The sequence below is a fragment of the Myxocyprinus asiaticus genome, chromosome 5, assembly GCF_019703515.2.
Source record: "Myxocyprinus asiaticus isolate MX2 ecotype Aquarium Trade chromosome 5, UBuf_Myxa_2, whole genome shotgun sequence".
Taxonomy (NCBI): Eukaryota; Metazoa; Chordata; class Actinopteri; order Cypriniformes; family Catostomidae; genus Myxocyprinus; species Myxocyprinus asiaticus.
Window position 1 is genome coordinate 25,985,270 of NC_059348.1, and position 18,263 is coordinate 26,003,532.

The 18,263-nt window shown below is 37.2% G+C and overlaps 2 protein-coding genes across 2 annotated transcripts; one reads left to right on the forward strand and one right to left on the reverse strand.

Annotated features, from left to right (window-relative positions):
• Window positions 1–2,634: 2,634 nt before the first annotated feature.
• On the forward strand, window positions 2,635–6,277 carry agxtb (alanine--glyoxylate and serine--pyruvate aminotransferase b). The gene is made up of 11 exons (XM_051698555.1): window positions 2,635–3,020; window positions 3,167–3,359; window positions 3,451–3,515; window positions 4,055–4,155; window positions 4,476–4,546; window positions 4,667–4,751; window positions 4,843–4,941; window positions 5,038–5,107; window positions 5,449–5,544; window positions 5,639–5,767; window positions 5,856–6,277. Exons 1-11 carry the CDS (start codon window positions 2,769–2,771, stop codon window positions 5,961–5,963), a joined length of 1,269 nt encoding a protein of 422 aa, XP_051554515.1. The 5' UTR covers window positions 2,635–2,768; the 3' UTR covers window positions 5,964–6,277.
• A 497-nt stretch (window positions 6,278–6,774) lies between these two features.
• Window positions 6,775–16,913, reverse strand: zgc:161973 (uncharacterized protein LOC556635 homolog). Its single transcript, XM_051698364.1, has 10 exons — window positions 16,783–16,913; window positions 16,530–16,637; window positions 16,311–16,415; window positions 16,001–16,234; window positions 15,646–15,843; window positions 14,753–14,879; window positions 13,099–13,181; window positions 12,866–12,999; window positions 12,615–12,736; window positions 6,775–7,108 (listed from the first exon to the last, which is right to left on the reverse strand). The coding sequence occupies exons 1-10, from the start codon at window positions 16,911–16,913 to the stop codon at window positions 6,818–6,820; spliced, it is 1,533 nt and encodes a 510-aa protein (XP_051554324.1). The 3' UTR covers window positions 6,775–6,817.
• Window positions 16,914–18,263: the final 1,350 nt, after the last annotated feature.

An 18,263-nucleotide genomic window follows, 5' to 3' on the forward strand; every position in this document is an offset into this window, starting at 1 on the left:
TCATCACTCCCCCCTTGCAACATGTATATGTTCATAAAATGCATATGAACATGTTTGTATTGTGTTTCTAGAACGTTTTTCATTGCCACTGTTCTTAGCTTGCTCATTGGTTGTATTGCACTATTTCCTGTAACTAAACTTAATTATTGCTAAAAGTGCTATACAAATAAAGTAAACATTTTAGTATTGGATAAAAAATATGTTTTAAAAAAAGGGTATGCTGTTAATTTAAAGCAAATGCTTTTTAGATAACATTATAATATTTTTTGTTTTGTTTTGTTTTGTTTTGGCTTTAGTACAATGACAAATAAAAGCAATTTTTTTGTTTGGAAACAACTCGTCTTTATAATATCATATGTAATAAATAAATGGGTCGGTATATATGAAAATATGCCTTTATAGTTTGGAAAAGGGTCCCTTGTAAGAGGAAAAAAACCCTGATATAATTTACTCATAGAGTCTGGGCAAGGAGGTGTCTGGTCCACCCATTAAAATGTTGTCCTGGCTTTTTAAGCAATGACACTAATAATGAAGTACTAAAATGAAGCATTAATCATTACATTGTTTTTATATTTTATATAGCATGCAAAAAAAAATCTTAGAAATGTAGTCTATGTCTATATTTCTCTAAATTACCTGTATCTGTATTGGTCATTCTAAATATATATTGTAATCAAGTCAAATGAATTAATGTAATAACTTCCATGGACTGCAGTGGTCTTGGTAGAACAGCCCCACCTGCTGGATATCTGACATCATTCGGTCCACCTTGTGGATGTGGCCTTAAGTGGATGTCGATTAGACATCACCTGTCCTGACAAACAAATACTTTTGTGTAATTAGTTTTTATATTGTAGTAGTGTAATGGGGTCAAGGCCAATTAAGTTGATGTCTGTACACATGATGTCTGTCTGGACCTCTCCATTAGTCAATATTGTTACATCAGAGTGCATGTCCTCTTTCACAAAAGCAAGGCAAGATTTAAGTTCCATCTGCATCCAAATCTGTCTCGTCCTGCACATAAGGTCCTCTGTGTGTGAAGTGGGTGTTGAGCCCCTCCACAGTGCAAAGGGCACATGAGGGTAAACATTGTGCTTACACTTATTTACCGTGTAGACTAATTATTTACTGCAGTTTAAGTGGCAGAGACTGGTGCTCTGGTCAAAGTCCCTGCTCTGACATAAGCATCTGCTTCCTCTGACACACGACTAGTGTGTTTTTGGAGAATCACTGTGTTCTGGTCAGGAACGTTTGTACAAAGTAGACATATTTTATTACTAGGAACATGCATGACAATGGGAACAGCATGATCTTGCCTTGTTCAAGACTTTTTATGGTCATAGTCGTTTATTAAAACATCAATTAAACTTATTTAAAATGTCTTTACATTCATAAAGTACCAATCCAATCATGTTCATTAAAAAAAATAAAAAAATAAAATAAAAAAAAACATTGCAGAGCTATACATGTATCTAGCTACAGGTTTTGATTGTATTCTGCTGAGTCAGATTACAAATTGCTCAAGCAAGATTTGAGTTGGGTTTAAAGTGGCTTTTAAGCCATTTACTGCATAGCTTATTACTTAGATATTTGTTTAAATATTAAAAAAATTTAACCCGACAGTGAAAAGATTATAAACAACCCTTCTGAACTCATCATCCCACATAAAAACAAAAATAATCAAATCGAAGTCCTTTAAAAAAAAAAAAAAAACTATTAAATTAAATTAACTTAAAAATCATCCTAAGATAGTATATCAACATTAAAATGGGCTCCAGTGATTTGTATGTGTACATTAACATGCACAATAGAGTAATGTTCAGTTCTGAGCATGTGAGGAACATATGAAGCATTGAGTTGGATGTGCAGGTACGTGTATGTGTGTTTTGACTGACCAATCGGCTCTATTGAGAAGGGTACACTCCTCCTTTGAGCTGGTAAACAAGCAGAGAATGAATGAATCAATAGAGCACCTTGTAGTACAAGAATGCAAAACAAAACTCGAATGGATATTCATTTATTTATTTTGGATAAAACTGCAGTTTAGCTTTTAGGTGCATAGTAAGTCATAGTAAGTGTTTTTCCTAGTTTATATGATGTCCTGAACTATATCACATGGTTACTAAGGACTCTTCAAAACAAATTGATATTTGTTCAGAAGCAGGCAATTTACACTAATACACTGTTCCATTTTTCTTTCTATCTGTAGTGAGCCAGATATAACTACAGGTTGTCAGCTTTTTCAAGCACTAGCAGTATTAAAATTTAACAGTATTAGAATAATTTATCCCCAAGCAGCAATCCCTTTCAACATCTAGTCTGCAACATATTCTTGTCTGGCAGCACATGGCATCTCAGCTCTGTGAAAAACGTTAAGATAAACACATGTCCCATGTCCCACGTGTAAGTGTGTTTTTGTGTTAGGTGAGAGGAAACTGAGGGTTAAATGATTGACTCTTAAGACTCAATCGACATAAGGAAAAAAAACATTTAGGCCTACTGACAAAAACATGCAGTCTTACATAATAACACTGGACATATTATCCATTCATCATTACAACCTCTGTCCATTTTGTTCTCTTGATCATAGCAGCCCTCCTATCTATCTGTAGACCGTTATACCTTGTTTGGAAGATGAAGGGCGGGGGAATTTGACGCATGTTGCTCTATGTTCCAGGGGTCGAAGACCCGTTTGTTTAAAATGTTGGACAAACGCAACGTTGTGTACACTTTCGCAGTCCCTCTAACGAACTGAAGCCAGAGGAAAGATGATGCCGAGGTCTGCTCTCTCCAGGTGCGCCCTCTTGGCGCAGCAGTGGCCTTTGGAATGCGCGCTGTCCACCAAACACATCCACCGCGGGATGTCTTCAGTGACCATTCCTCCTCCAGCGTGCATGCTCCGGCCTCTTGAGGCACCTTTCCGATACCTTTTTGGGCCAGGACCCTCTAATGTGCCGCCTCGTATTTTAGCGGCAGGAGGGAGACCTATAATAGGCCATATGCACACAGAAATGTTTGAGGTAAATTTTACGCTCCACTTTTACGCACACTAGCATTTTACAACCCTGATATACTGATGCGTTGTTCTTAGCCTCTTTTATGTAAACTTGGGTGATGTAAGATTTTAACAGCAAATGCTTGTTTTTTGTTGTTGTTGTTGTTGTAGATTATGAATGATATCAAGAAGGGTATCCAGTACGCTTTTCAGACCAGTAACAACATGACACTGGCCATGAGTGGTTCTGGCCACACCGCGATGGAGTGCGCAGTGTTCAACGTTGTGGAACCCGGAGAGAGTGTTCTCGTTGCAATCAATGGAATTTGGGGAGAACGAGTCGCAGAAATTGCTGAACGGATGGGTACGGATCTGTTAGTATCCGTCCATTATTATATAGAAATTCACCATCATCTATTGTACAGTGGATGACATATATTTTGTTTTTTCAACAGGTGCACAGGTTCACACCTTGGTCAAAACACCTGGAGGACATTTTACAAATGAAGAAATTGAACAGGTAAAATCGTGCTTTGATGTGGCATTTACAAGTAAGACAAACTTCCATTGGACATTGTCTCTTATACCCTCCCCACGCTGGGTGTAATATAAATACAAGGACATTAATTACTGTTATCTAATTACTTTTCAGTACAAAAACTAGTGTAGTGAATTACATTTCAAATTCTTGTAATCAGATTACAGTTACTGACTTTTAATTACTTTACATTTCTAAAAAAATATATACTATATGTAGTCAATTTAGAACAGAATGATGTGCAAACAGGGAGGAAATATAGAAAAAAAAAATAGTTTCTGTGAAATGTTTTAGAAAGTAGCTTAAAAGTAATTAGTAATGTGACTGTGATTATTTTTTATATAAGTAAAAATCAGTAAGTCAGTAATCTGATTAAAAATGTAGTGTAGTAATGAGGAATTTGTAGGGAATTACTTTTTTTAAGTATCTTGCTCAACACTGCCTCCCCCACTGTAAATTATGTGACTTTGTTAATAATAGAAAGGAAAATCCATACTCAATAAATGTCTATTATTCTACAGGCTCTGGCTAAACACAAGCCAGTTCTCTTCTTTCTCACACATGGAGAGTCTTCAGCTGGTCTGGTGCACCCTGTTGATGGCATTGGTGATATGTGTCACAAGTAAGAATATCCCAGAATCACTTGGTTTGGAAGGCTCAAGATTAGTGTGTGACTTAAAAAAAAAAAACAGCCTAAGCTGGATAACTGGTTTTAGCTGGTCGGTTTAAAGGAGTTTTGAACTCTGTTTTTAGCTGGTCAGGCTGGTCTGGTTTCAGCTGGGAGGCAAGCTGGTGGGGGGGATCTGTTGTGTTTTGTTACATGTAGACTTTCTTTGATATAAAATTTCTATGCTAGGAATGTAAATGTCTATAATGTCCATCACTTTTGTTATAGTGTGTAAGATATACAGTACATAGTTTGCATTGGTTTCCTTTTTACAGATACAACTGTTTGTTCTTAGTGGATTCAGTGGCGTCATTGGGAGCTGCACCACTTTTAATGGACCAACAAAGTGAGTGGAGGACCATTTAATGTAGATTAAATGTATACAAGTGCATATTAAAATTGCTGTGTAAACACCTGTGGCTTGGATTCAGTTACTTTACACAATGAATCCTGTTTTTCTTTGTAGATATTGATATCCTGTATACTGGGTCTCAGAAAGCCTTGAATGCACCTCCCGGGACAGCGCCAATTTCATTCAGTGAAAGAGCATGGTGAGGAGTGCATGAGTTTGTTTCACACAATATTATTCTACCACAAAGGGAATTCACTAATGTTATATATTTTCCCTCAAATGTGATATAGCCACAAGATGTTTAACAGGAAAACTAAGCCAGTATCCTACCTCCTTGACATGACACACTTGTCCAATTACTGGGGCAATGATGGCAAGCAAGATAGAATGCAAGTACTATATTACAAACACAAAATGATGCTCTTGCGAGGTCTCAGTAGAAGATTGAGCTAGGATTTTCTAAAATGAACTAAACTGTGTTCCAGATACCATCACACAGGACCTGTGTCTGGGTTCTTTTCCCTGAGGGAAAGTCTGGCCATCCTTGCAGAAACGGTAAAAATAGTGGCATGATATGTAGATTTCTACTTGTTTGACTCAAAGTAAACATTTACAGCATAGCCAGTCATATTAATTCACTCTTACATGTTGGTTAACCTTTTGGTCCAAAAGTCTTTAAATGACATACTGTGTGCCTACTGCTTTTTCCACAACTATGCATTTAGTTAAAACAAGAACAGTGTGGGTGCTTAAGATATATGAAATTATGATAATGCATTGATCTGTTACTTTTCTAGGTAAATAACTTTAATTATTATTAGCTTTATGTATTGAATAAATAATTCATTGAGGTATCCAATGCAATGGGGTTAATGACTCTATAATATTTGCTTAAGGGGCTTGAGAACTCATGGAGACATCATGAGGAAGTTGCCAAGTATCTTTGGAAGGGCTTGGAAGACCTGGGCTTGAAGCTGTTTATCAAAGACAGGGTAAAGTTATGATTGACTTCATGTGTTCTCTTTCAGGGTATACTGCTATTCTCAAAATAAATAAAGTGGTTAAATATTATTCTCCTTTCCAAAGGACTTGAGATTACCCTCAGTCACCACAATTGCCATCCCTGAGGGATATAACTGGAGGGAATTGCTAGCTTACATCATGAAGCATCACCAAATGGAGTTTACAGGAGGTTTAGGGCCCTCTGTTGGCATGGTAAGAAAAAGCTTGTCAACTAGATGGTAGTGCATGACAATGCATTTAACTATGAGGCTGAATAATGATCCACTGAACTGATTTCTAGGTGTTGCGGATCGGTCTTATGGGATACAACTGTAACAAGGCGAATGCTGCAATGGCTCTTGCGGCTGTTGAAGATGCTTTAAAGCACTGTCGAAAGACCAAAGCCTAAAAAGAGACAACACTGTAGAAGACAATTATAGATGACTCATTCAAAAAAATCTTTGTGTAAAGGCCTCCCACCATGATTCTAATGTTCAACAACAGAGGGCGGAATATACAAGAAATGTAAAGGAACAGTTATTATAAACTGTGTATATGGAGCTTTCATCTAATGGTTGGTAAAATTGAGTGAATTGTGTGAATTTTAATCACTTTTAAGCTTTGCCAGAAGAATTTGTTAAATATTTTACAGAACAGTGCAAATCATGTCTCTATATCAGTCGAAACTAGTCAACACAGAACAGGCACATGTTGACACAAAAAGGGTTCCTCAGTGTCCTTTTTATATTTCAACAAGTATCACTCCAGTACTTGAATGACCCTCACATAAACATAACTGAGAAACAAATCATTCATATAAATACAACATATGGGTTAACTATGGGAGTTTAATTACACAGTAAACTGCATGGTTTTATTGCTGGCCATAACTCCACTTATTGACTAGCCTTGAATAACAAGATGCTTAAATAAATCAGTTAACAAAAACATCAAATTGGTACTAAAACAGTGCTTTTTTTTTTTTTTAGACATTCATTTGACAATTCATTTTCCTGACAAATTTCAGGACTTTAAACACTTAACTAAACACTCTGCATAAAGCCCCAAAAACTTGGCAACTAAACATTTCTGAAATGTAACAAAGAAAATTGGGATGGATGGGGGGGGGGGTTGTGCTCATTTCATCAACTAGAAACAGATGAAATTGTCTTCCTGGGGGGGGGGGAATTACAAAAAGATTGCAAAATGTTAATCTTTGGTTATTTACAACTCAAAGCACTGCCAGAAGCAATTCAAACTTTTCTAAACCTCATCTGTATCAGCTGAACATTTTCCCCCAAAGTGCTTCTTCACTTTGGCTGTTGGGAATATAATGATTAATTGCACCAAAAAGTACTGCTGAAGCTCTTCCATCCACTCGAAGACCATTTTGACCTTCCCCTCCACATCCTCGTAAAAGATGTAGAACTGTTCACCTTCACAGCCCAAGGCCAACACATTTTGGTATTTATTGGCCATCTTAACAGGAGAACTCACACACCAGAAGGGACGCTCTCCCTCATCCAGAACAGTCAGTGTCATCATACAGCAGCGCTAGGACGGAGTGCAGGAAGTAAACACTGTTACTTTTCTCAACCTATTTTCTCAGTACAGACACGTAAAATACGCAAATCACCACATTAAACGAACAGGTTGTGGCTTGACATAAAGCACAAGTATTGCATATAGACTGCATCAGTGCAGTGCATAGAGGTGGCAGTCCAAACAGTGAATCTATTCACTATATAGACAAAAGATACATAAACTTTCTTAACCGCATTTCTTCAAGAATGTACATAAGTGACATTGGAGTTTGCAGGTTTTTGTATTTAAAAAAAAAAAAAAGAAAAAAAAAACAAAAAAAAGATTATTATTGATAATATCTTATTAAAAAAGATATTGAGTTAAGCTCAATCAACAGCATTTCTGGCAAAATGTTGATTATCACAAAAAAATAATTTTGACATCCCTCTTTATCTTAAAAAAAAAAAAGAAAAAGCAAAAATCGAGGTTATAGTGAGGCACTTACACTGGAAGTGAATGGGGACCGATTTTTGAACATTACAATACTCACTTCTTCAGAACTATAGCCACAAGACACAAAGGATATGCATCTAAACATGATTTTAGTGAGATAAACTCTAATAATAGCCAATTTTACAACTTCATTGCCATGACGATGTAATGTCAACAATCCCTAAAACCATAAAATGACTGAAAAAAGTTGTAAAGTTGAAGCTTAAAAGTTGTAAATCTGGCAATAACTTTACACAGAAAAGGTTAGTAAGCAATTTTATCACACTAAAATCATGTTTACACACATATCCTTTGTGTCTATACTTTTTCAAAAGTAAGTATTTTAACGTTTACAAATTGGCCCCCATTCAGTTCCATTGTAAGTGCCTCACTGGAACCCAGACTTTTTTTTAAAGAAAAGGAGGGACGAGTTGAAAATATTTTTTGTGGTAATCAACATTATGCCACAAATGCTGTTCATTGAGCTTAACTTGTATTGAACACGGAACATTAATATAAGCCATTTTTCTATATTGTATATAGCCTAGGGTTTATTCAAGCTGTCAAACCACAAATACACAAACTTGCTACGAAAAAATGTAGGTTGAATTTAAGTGGCATTAGTGATTTGGTAGAATTATGAGCAGCCCCCGAAGACAAAGCAGGGCATCGGCGATTGATACAGAGCACCGCAGTGGTGTGCATACATTCACTGAAAACAATGTTTTAAAATTTTAGGAAGCTGCACGTCGTGGGGGATTCACGTGACGTTATGTGAGGGTTGATCGCTTGAAGGCGAGCGCCGCTTAAACTTTGATACAATTATACTTTTAAGCAATATTAACCAGTGAGAACTGTAATAGTTCTGTTTGTTAAACGGTGCCCGGGAGTGCAGGATGTCTAAAACATTTTGAAATCGTCGGCCTGTTGGGACGGCAGATGCCTCGCAGAATCAAGATGGCAGGGATCCAGTCGATAGTGACAGCAGCAAGCTTCATGACGTAGGTTGGGATATCTCGAACATTTATGCAGCACTAAAGAAAGATACATAGAGCGATCATTTAATTAAATCAACGGAGTGAGTGGGTAACTGACTTTTTTTTTTTTTTTCTCTCCCTTTGTTTACTTGCTGTAGAGCTCATTTGCTCACGATGTGGGTTCGATGTTATTGTTTTCTGGAGCCTATTTTATTTTTTATTTTTATTTTATTGAACATATTTATGTACAATTTAATGGCACGAAAAACATTATATATATATATTACACACACAAATCACTGGACTTGAGCAATCTGGTAGCAATAGTGTCACGGAAAGTCTCGCGAGTGTGCATGGACCGTTGGATTTACGAGCGATGGACACCAGTTGGGACTGTTATGTGCAAGGTTGAAGTGCATTTTTTTTTCCTGTGGGCTATTAAGGATGTTATAGTTACATCAATGTTGGATAGTGGTCTATATAATTTAGCCCTGGGTACAACATTTGTCTTTGCATGTCACACTTAAAATATTGGTAAAATGTTTCTCTACATGGAATGTTAATGGGCAGGGGCACCCTACAAAAAGAAGGAAGATTGTATCTTTTCTTAAGCATAAAAAATGTATATAGTGTTCCTTCAAGGAAAGCACCTTTATTCACAGGAAGCTAAAAAGCTTGGCAGGGCATGGGATGGACATGTGTTTTGTAGTGCTGGTTCGAGTAAGAGCAGGGGAGTTATCACATTGATATGTAAGCATTTAAAAATTTTATGTCTTAAACAGAAAAATGATTTAGGAAGAATCATTATTGTTTTGGCTGAAATAGACAGGCAAAATCTGCAGCTAGGATCCTTCATAATATGGTTTTGAATGGAGACTTCAATCTTTTAATGGATCCGGCCCTTGACCATAATGATGCAAAGGTGTGTAGACCCTGTAGAGCAACGTTGACTAGAAGATGCGTAAAAATATTGGTCTTACAGACATTTGGAGACTTCTGAATCCATCTGGGAACATCTTTTTTTATCAGTTCATAAGATTTACTCTAGAGTAGATTATCTTTTTTACATCCAAATCACTGACACTGACTGCTCAATTGAGAACATTTTAGATTCAGATCATGCTTTGGTGTGTTTAGAGATGTTGTCACATCTAGAGAAAAATAAATCATATTGATGGCGCTTTAATACATACCTTCTACAGGACCCAGCATTTAAAAAAAAAAAACTTAAAGATAGAAGTTAATGCTTATGTACGTAGAAACCAATTGGTCCTCAGTGTCATGGGAGGCACTTAAGGCAGTTTGGATCATACAATATGCCTCATTCATTAAAAATATCAAAGCACAGGAATTCATAGAACTGGAAGAGTATTTAAAGTTCTGAAACAGAGCTGAAGTGCAGAATGTCATCCAATGGCCTTAGAGTTGATTCAGCTAAAGTATAGGTACAATACTATTTTGTCAAAGAAGGTAGAGTTTTGGTTATGCAGGGCAAGATTTTGACTTCTTGCCGGATACATAAAACAGAGTTTTTTTCCACCATTACTTCAGTGGTCTTCTGGAGGCAATATATTTACTTCTGCTACAGATATTAATAAAACCTTTAAAGAATTTTATTTTGATCTTTACGGTTCCACGTCCACATCTACCAATAAGGATATTAGCAACTTCGTAGAGCCATTAGAACTTCCTAAATTGACGAATGATCAAAAAGACTTTCTTGACTCAGATATTACTTTGGAGGAGCTTGGTGAGGTAATTAAAGCCTTGTCAACAGGTAAGACCCTGGGGCCAGATGGTTTTGCAGCAAAATTTTTAAGATCTTGTGTCATAGAACTGGCTCACTTATGTTAGAAGATTACACAGAGTAATTAAAAAATGCCCAATTCCCAATGCGCTCTAGGTCCTCGTGGTGGCGTAGTGACTCGCCTCAATCCGGGTGGTGGAGGACGAATCTCAGCTGCCCTCGCATCGGAGACCGTCAACCCATGTATCTTATCACGTGGCTTGTTGAGCGCGTTACCGCGGAGACATAGCGTGTGTGGGGCTTCGTGCTATTCTCCACAGCATCCACGCACAACTCGCCACATGCCCCACCGTGAGCGAACCATATTATAGCAACCACGAGGAGGTTACCCCATGTGATTCTACCCTCCCTAGCAACCGGGCCAATTTGGTTGCTTAGGAGACCTGGCTGGAGTCACTCAGCATGCCCTGGATTTGAACTCGCAACTCAAGGGGTGGTAGTCAGCGTCTTCACTCGCTGAGATACCCAGGCCCCGATCAGTGTCATTCTTAAAAAAAGATAAAGACCCAAATGAATGTAAAAAGTTATTGTCCAATTTCCCTGATCCAGTTAGATGTAAAAATACTGTCTAAAATTCTGGCTAATCGATTAAACAGAGTAATTACATCTATTATACATATAGATCAAATGGGGTTTATACGTGGTCATAGTTCTTCTGATTATATTTGACGTTTTATAAATACTACATGGTCAGTAGCGAATGATCAGACCCCGATCGCTGCCATTATTGTATATTTTCATTTAATTATTCAATTAGTCCATTTTGATAATTGAATTAACATGTATGCAATATGCAATGATCTAAAAATGATAATGTGTAATCAATGTACTACGAATAACTGCATTATTAATGTTATTCAGAATGTTAGATACTTAATCATTCATTTATTTAATTATAATTTACTCAGTTTAATAATCAAGGTGCAAATTAATGGAAAAATGCAGCTGGAGGGCGAATTACAGCCTCTTTTTGTCAAACTTTGTCTGACCCAAAGGGAGACGTGTGTGGGGATACTAAAAGGATAATTTAATGTTTAATAAGAGCAAAGCTGGTGTCCAAAAAAGGCAGATGATATGTGTGCGTTAATTAGTACTAGAAATGACATGAAAAACATGTATGTGGACAGCCTTTATTTTTTAAACTTTATATGACTTTAAGGGTGGTGTTCGCATAGATATTAAAAGGATGACTTAAGGTCAGAGATAGGAACTGCCTGGTGTCCAAAAAAAGGCAGATGATATATGTGCACTAATTAGTGCTAGAAATGAGATGACATGTATGTGGGCAGACATACAACTCTCCATTTTTAGGAATATGTGTAACCAACGACTGTAATAAAGGAAATCATTTAATATACTAATCGAATTAATGCAGGAAGTAAGGATAGTTAGTCAAAATAAAATATGTAACCATATGAAGTGGTTACAGTGTGTTTATACATAAATGAAACAGTCATGCTTTTGCCATCACTGAAGCACGTTGGGGTCAAGGGTGACCAGCTAGAAGGGAGACGGCGAAGATGAAACTAGGGAGGCATAAGACGATTTAATTGGATGAAGAGGCCATCACTCAAAGAGATGAGGGGGGAACAGAAACTGTATAAAAAAAATACATGATTCTGAAGTGTAATTTTAGATGCTCCATGGACCACCTTGGCTTTGTTACTCTGTAATAAAAGTAATCTATTTTTGGAATCAGAACTTTGCGCTTCCGAGAAATCTTTGACTCAACTGAGCTTCGATGGTGGTTTTGGGGAATCTGCCATGACACCATCTTTTTAAGGTTTTGGAAATTTACAGGTTTGGGAACACTTTTATTAGGTGGATTAAGTTACTTTATAAACAACTGGTAGTGGCAGTGCAGTGGCTAATGGATTAATTTCATAATTTTTTTCTCTTGGTAGGGGAACCTCGCTCCCACTTTCCGCTTTTGATGTGCGACCCCCTTTTGGTCTTAGGTCACGTCTAATTTTCTATTTTTGTCCACTGGAATTTTTTGGGAAAAAACAATGTTTCATCGACTGAACAAGCGACACCAAGGTACATAACAGTACAACCCAGTGAAAAGACAGTACTTCAACATTTTGCACCAGTTTTCCCATTTAGACTCAAAGACAAACAGTCAGTAATACAAACCAAATTTTTAAAAGAGTATCCTATGCAAAGCATACAGCACTGACTAACCAGTCTGTTTAATGGAGAAATAAAGTCTAAATAAAGTGGCCACTCTGTCTATGGATTAGGAATGAATCATAGGTACCTCAGCAGCTCCCTCCAGTCCCATTGCTTGCCATGGAAGACTGACCTTCCCTACAGGTATGTGCTTTGACACATCAGTGGAATCAATGGCACTCACCAGCAAATATTCCCCTTGAGATGTCACTGGTAAACATAAAAGTGAACTATTCAACTCCAAATATGTTTGAAAAGTACACACAGTTTTCCATTGTCTTCACAGCTGTTAGCAGATCAGGCTTTAAAAGGAGTTAAAATGCCCATGTTGTAGTTTACCTCTGCTGGTGAACAGTCTGGGGAAATGGCCACACATGATTTGCCGAACTGGATTGTGAAGAACAATGTGCAGAGTGTATCCATGGTGACCAGAGTCTGGGTCCACAGCATTGTCCTCTGTGGGTATGTAGGGACTATTGATGTGAAAGAAGATACAGTTCGTGTTAAGGGACTATGTGGAATGTTACCAACTTCAGCAACAAAATAACTGACAGTAATGACCATTCATGTACCAAAATCTTGAACCAAGGAGACTTCTTTCAATCAGTTTGTGGAAGTGCAGGTTCACCATGATAAAGGCAATTTTCCAACTGCCCTGCAAACACCATTGATGAACATAAAACACAACATTTGTTTTCAGTCCACATAGACACAATGTTAAATAGTATCTGCAAAAATGCTTGTATTGAAATTATTTAAAGGAATAGTCCACCCAAAAATAAAACTTCTCTCATATTTTACTCACCCTCATGCCATCCCAGATGTGTATGACTTTCTTTCTTCTGCAGAACACAAATGAAGATTTTTTGAAAAATATTTCAGCTCTGTAGGTCCATTCAGTGCAGGTGAATGGTGGCCAGAACTTTGAAGCTCCAAAAAGTGCATAAAGGCAGCATAAAAGTAAATCAATAGAACTCCAGTAGTTAAATCTATTCAGTATCTAAGATGAATATCTCAGCTCTGTAGGTCCATACAATGCAAGTGGATGGTGATCAGCACTTTAAAGCTCCAAAAAGCACAGACAGTCATAGTAAAAGTAATCCATTTGACTCCAGAGGTTAAATTAATGTTTTCCAAAAGATGCAATCGCTTTGGATGAGAAACAGATCAATATTTAAGTCCTTTTCACTATAACTGTTTACTTCAGGTCACTCTCCAATAGCGACCATGAGCGGAATCAGTTCATGCTGCCTCTCGCGTGACATAAGCGGGCTGGTATGTTTACGGAGAACTAATGTGATACAACCGGAAGCGCAGCTCAATTTGTTTACAAGAGAATGCTGTACACAAGCTTCATTGGTTTAGCTTTAATTTGAACATGCCAGCACGCATATGTCACACGAGAGGCAATGTGAACTGATTCCGCTCATGGGCATGCATTGGAGAGCGAACGGAAGTGAACAATTATAGGGAAATAATTGTGAACGATCTGTTTCTTACTAAAAGCAATTGTATCTCTTTAGAAGACATTCATTTAACCACTGGAGTCAAATGGATTACTTTTACTACAATTGTCTGTGCTTTTTGGAGCTTTAAAATGCTGATCGCCATTCACTTGCATTGTATGGACCTATAGAGCTGAGATATTCTTCTAAAAATCTTAATCTGTGTTCTGCTGAAGAAAGAAAATCATACACATTTGGGATGGCATGAGAGTGAGTAAATGATGAGAGAATTTTTATGTTTGGGTGAACTATCCCTTTAAGTCCTTTTTTTTTTTTTTTTTTTTAACTATAAATGTCTACTTTCACCAGCCTTCCTAAGTGCTCGTTTCTCTTAAGAGTTCTTCTTCCTTTGTTTTTGGCGAATCATTTTCTTCGTGCATATTGCCACCTACTGGGCAGGGAGCAGAATTTATAGGAAAAAAGGACTTAAATATTGTTTTTTCTTACCCAGACCTATCATATCACTACAGAAGTCATTGATTAAACCAATGGAGTCCTATGGATTACTTTTATGCTGCCTTTATGTGCTTTTTGGAGCTTTAAAGTTCTGGTCACCATCCACTTGCATTGCATGGACCTACAGAGCTGAAATATTTTTCTAAAAATCTCTGTTTGCATTCATCAGAAGAAGGAAAGTCATACACATCTGGAATGGCATGAGGGTGAGTAAATGAGAGAATTTTCATTTTTGGGTGAACTATCCCTGCTTGTCTGAACATACCCGCCAGACTCCAACAGTGATGCATTTATCAAACTGCAACAACTTCACAAGTGAGTCAGATCCAAGGAACGACCACTGTACTGCCCTATGCAACTTTGTTTTGTGAATCAGAGAACGCCACCTTGGCCTAAAGATGAAAGGCATCAATTAGGTGAGCATTTTTATTTTTAAAAGGAATTGTTCAATAAAAATGAAAGGTTCTGCCATTATTTACTCACCCCAATGTCATTCGAAGCCCCCTCAACTTTGTATTCTTCTAGGGAACACAAAAGGTGAATTTGAGTAAATATCCAAGCGACTCTTTTCCATTTAATGAAAGTAAATGAGAAATGAAGCCATATGATAGCTTATGTGAGGAACAGAATAAGTAAAGGCTCCATCTTGGCTCTCCTTCATGAGCGTTCATGAGAGAAGTATCAATGTCACAAATGAATCGTTCTTTTGAGACGGTTGATCTAGCTCACTAAACTGAATCTGAATGATTCACACACGAATCGGACTGATTCAGTTCTCGAGTTCAACTCAGTGACTCAATGATCATTTGCAGCAGTTACCAGCAGTCTAGATTTGAAGATTATCAGTGAATAACGACCTCGTTTCAGTCTGTTCCTCACACAAAGCTATTGTATGGCTTCAGAAGCCTTGGAATGTAGTGCATGAGTCATATGGACTACTTTAATAATACTGTTATTGTGCTTTTGCATCCCTTATGAAGCTTGAAAGCCTCGGTCCCCATTGCAAGTACAATTCTTAAAAAAATTATTTTGTTTTCCACGGGAAAAAAGAAAGTTGTACGGCTTCGGGATGACATGAGGGTGAGTAAATGGTGGCAGAATTTAAATTTTTGTGTGAACTGTTCCTTTCAGCAGTGAATTTTCAGCAGTGTTCTTTACCTGTCTCCCGTAGCATGCGGTGTTGGACACATTATTCCATGAAGCTGTAGTGAAGCAACACAGAACATGTGTAGCCAGATGCCATGGATCCAGCACACCGTAACAGATGAATCTTCAAAAAAGGTGTGTGTCTGCTCAAAGACAGCCGTGTGTCCATTGTTCTGGGTGAGTGTGATCTCCCACTGAATGTGCAACCTACTGTCAGACACCAGTTGTTAACTTTTTACATTGTTATTATGGGTAATATAAGTCACAGGTAAAGCAAGTAATGAGCATGTCATAAGTATAACTTGACCTTAAAGAGCTGCCTTTCTGTCAGATGTTCAATGAGAAGATGCAAGTTGGAATGTCTTACTTGAGAACTTGCTCTGTCAAAACTGGCATGCCTGTGTGGGGGTTCATGTGTCTTAGCTCCTTTTTCCACATGGTGTCCCTGTAGCCAGCCATCTCCTTGAGCAGCAGCTTCTTAAAGTATCCCCCAGGTTTCCCTTGCACACTTGCGGTGCTCAGGGCTTCTGTCACCATACTTGCTCGGGGCCTCCACTTTTTCTTCTCAATCTCACCAGCATACAATGCATACCAAAGAGCACTGGACAGACACTTTAATATATATTGTATACTTCATTCTATTTTACATACAGTTGTCCTTTATTTCGTGCACTCACTTGTTGTTAGCCAGATCATGAAACTGCTTGTTGACAAAGCTGATGTTAAAGAGAGAGGAAGCATCCAAAAAAGAAAGTATCTTCTGGATGATCTCAGAGGGCAATCTATGTAAAACGGATAGACAATAATCAGATATGTCTAGTATCTTTAAGTTGAGTGAGACCACAACAGCATACAATGAAATAAATGTTTAAATGTTAAAACATGGAACAACTTGCCTTTCCAAATAATTGTCGTGGCTGGTCTGATTATGCTGTCTAGGCACAAGAGTTTTGCATGGTTTTGGAGACTGCAAAAGCGTCTGTACGGTGGTGTCCTCTTTCCGCCTGTGCCAGATGGAAAAATAAACGCCCAGTCTAAATTATGTGAAATATATAAAGTGTCCCAGTACTTTTAAGCGAATAAGTAGCCCAAAGCAACATAGTTTAACCTCTTTGCCACACAAGGTTTGAGAAAGCCTCGACTGCTTACCCTCTTCCACCTTCAAACTGCGTAATTTCTTCTTCTGTGCTTTCTTCCTGAAATTTTCCACATGTAGTTTGTTGGACGTTCTTATTGAAGCCTTGTATCAAACTCTGGGAAAACTCAACACGAGCAGCCATGATGACTTCAGTTAGGTTTCGAACTCAGCCCTCTTTATCGGTAACCCGACTAACAAGACTGTACTTTCCTAGAGAACATGTTGATTATAAGAAAATAATGTTTATTATTATTATTATTATTATTATTATTATTATTATTATTTTATCATAATTTGATTAAAACAATTTTTTATCAAGAATATGATGCTTCTCAAATATACGAAACTCGTCTGTCAGAAGTTATCTTTTTGTGTGTCGAAATAGGTATCACTTACCTGGTCTGAAATACAAGTCCGTTTATTTACTGCTTAATTAAGTCAAGTTCTCCTTGTAAAATTTTTTTTTTTTTTTTTAATTAAAAAAAATGATATATATTTCTTTGGGTTATTAATTTTTCTAGACACATATTTATCTATCGGGTCTATTCAGTCATTAAATCATTAATTATTTAAATCTTCTGCCTATATTTAGTCTATTTATGGTGAATATGAGCAAAGTTGGACACAAAGCAAAAATGAAGAAATACGAAATACTGGGGAAAATAATCTTTGATATAGAAGTTCACTGATCGTGAAATTTCCCGATACTGACGATAACTGATGATGGTGGAAAAGGCCGATAACCGATTAATAGAGTGATGGTTAAAAAAAAACAAACAAAGTCTTTCCTTACTGTAATGGGTACAGACACGAGGCTACAAGAGTCAAAAATGAATAAAATACCAGATGCCGTTTTTTAAATCACCAAAATTACCAGAAATTACCAGAAAAAAAGGTGTATATAGCGCGGGACTTTTAACTATAAACAAGCCTGAAACACACCGGGGACTCTTATTTTGCAATGAAGGGAACCTACTCCTAGTAGTCCTATTTAGCAAATTAAGCCTTTATTGTATTATTTATTTATTATTCACAGATATGAAGTTGGAGACACGATGTATGCATTTCAATATAGTCGCATTTCCCTTTGTATGCCCTCGCTTTAGTTTAGAACAGTTGATACATTTAATCAAAATAACAAAATATGCATTGAAGAATAAAAATATGGATGAATCAGTGGATACAGCAAATACCTACGTGATTGTTTTATTTCACCTGTAGAGCTGTTATACTGTTGAACCAAGCTGTAAAAGTTACATATCAGTTTATCTCTTTTTTTTTTTTTCTTTAACCAAATCCCAGATTTTTTCAAACAATACTGTTGGACATTTGTATTGTCAAAGTGGGATGCTTAATTTTTGTCACTCTTTGAAGTGAAAGTTAACCCAAAAAGGAAGATTCGCTCATCATTTACTCACCCTCTTGCCATCCCAGATGCAGGGCCGTAGCTAGTGGGGTGAAAGGTGGTAACGATTCTAGGAGGCCACAGGCC

Bases quoted from the DNA above. Each gene is read 5' to 3' on its own strand.
- zgc:161973 (XM_051698364.1), bottom strand. From the start codon at position 16,913: ATGGCTGCTCGTGTTGAGTTTTCCCAGAGTTTGATACAAGGCTTCAAT. The intron at 15,844-16,000 runs GTAAGACATTCC...GGTGTCTGACAG, and splicing joins TTGACAGAGCAAGTTCTCAA to TAGGTTGCACATTCAGTGGG. The intron at 12,737-12,865 runs GTAAACTACAAC...TATGTTTACCAG, and splicing joins CAGACTGTTCACCAGCAGAG to TGACATCTCAAGGGGAATAT.
- agxtb (XM_051698555.1), top strand. From the start codon at position 2,769: ATGATGCCGAGGTCTGCTCTCTCCAGGTGCGCCCTCTTGGCGCAGCAG. The intron at 3,360-3,450 runs GTACGGATCTGT...TTTTTTCAACAG, and splicing joins AGAAATTGCTGAACGGATGG to GTGCACAGGTTCACACCTTG. The intron at 4,156-4,475 runs GTAAGAATATCC...TCCTTTTTACAG, and splicing joins ATTGGTGATATGTGTCACAA to ATACAACTGTTTGTTCTTAG.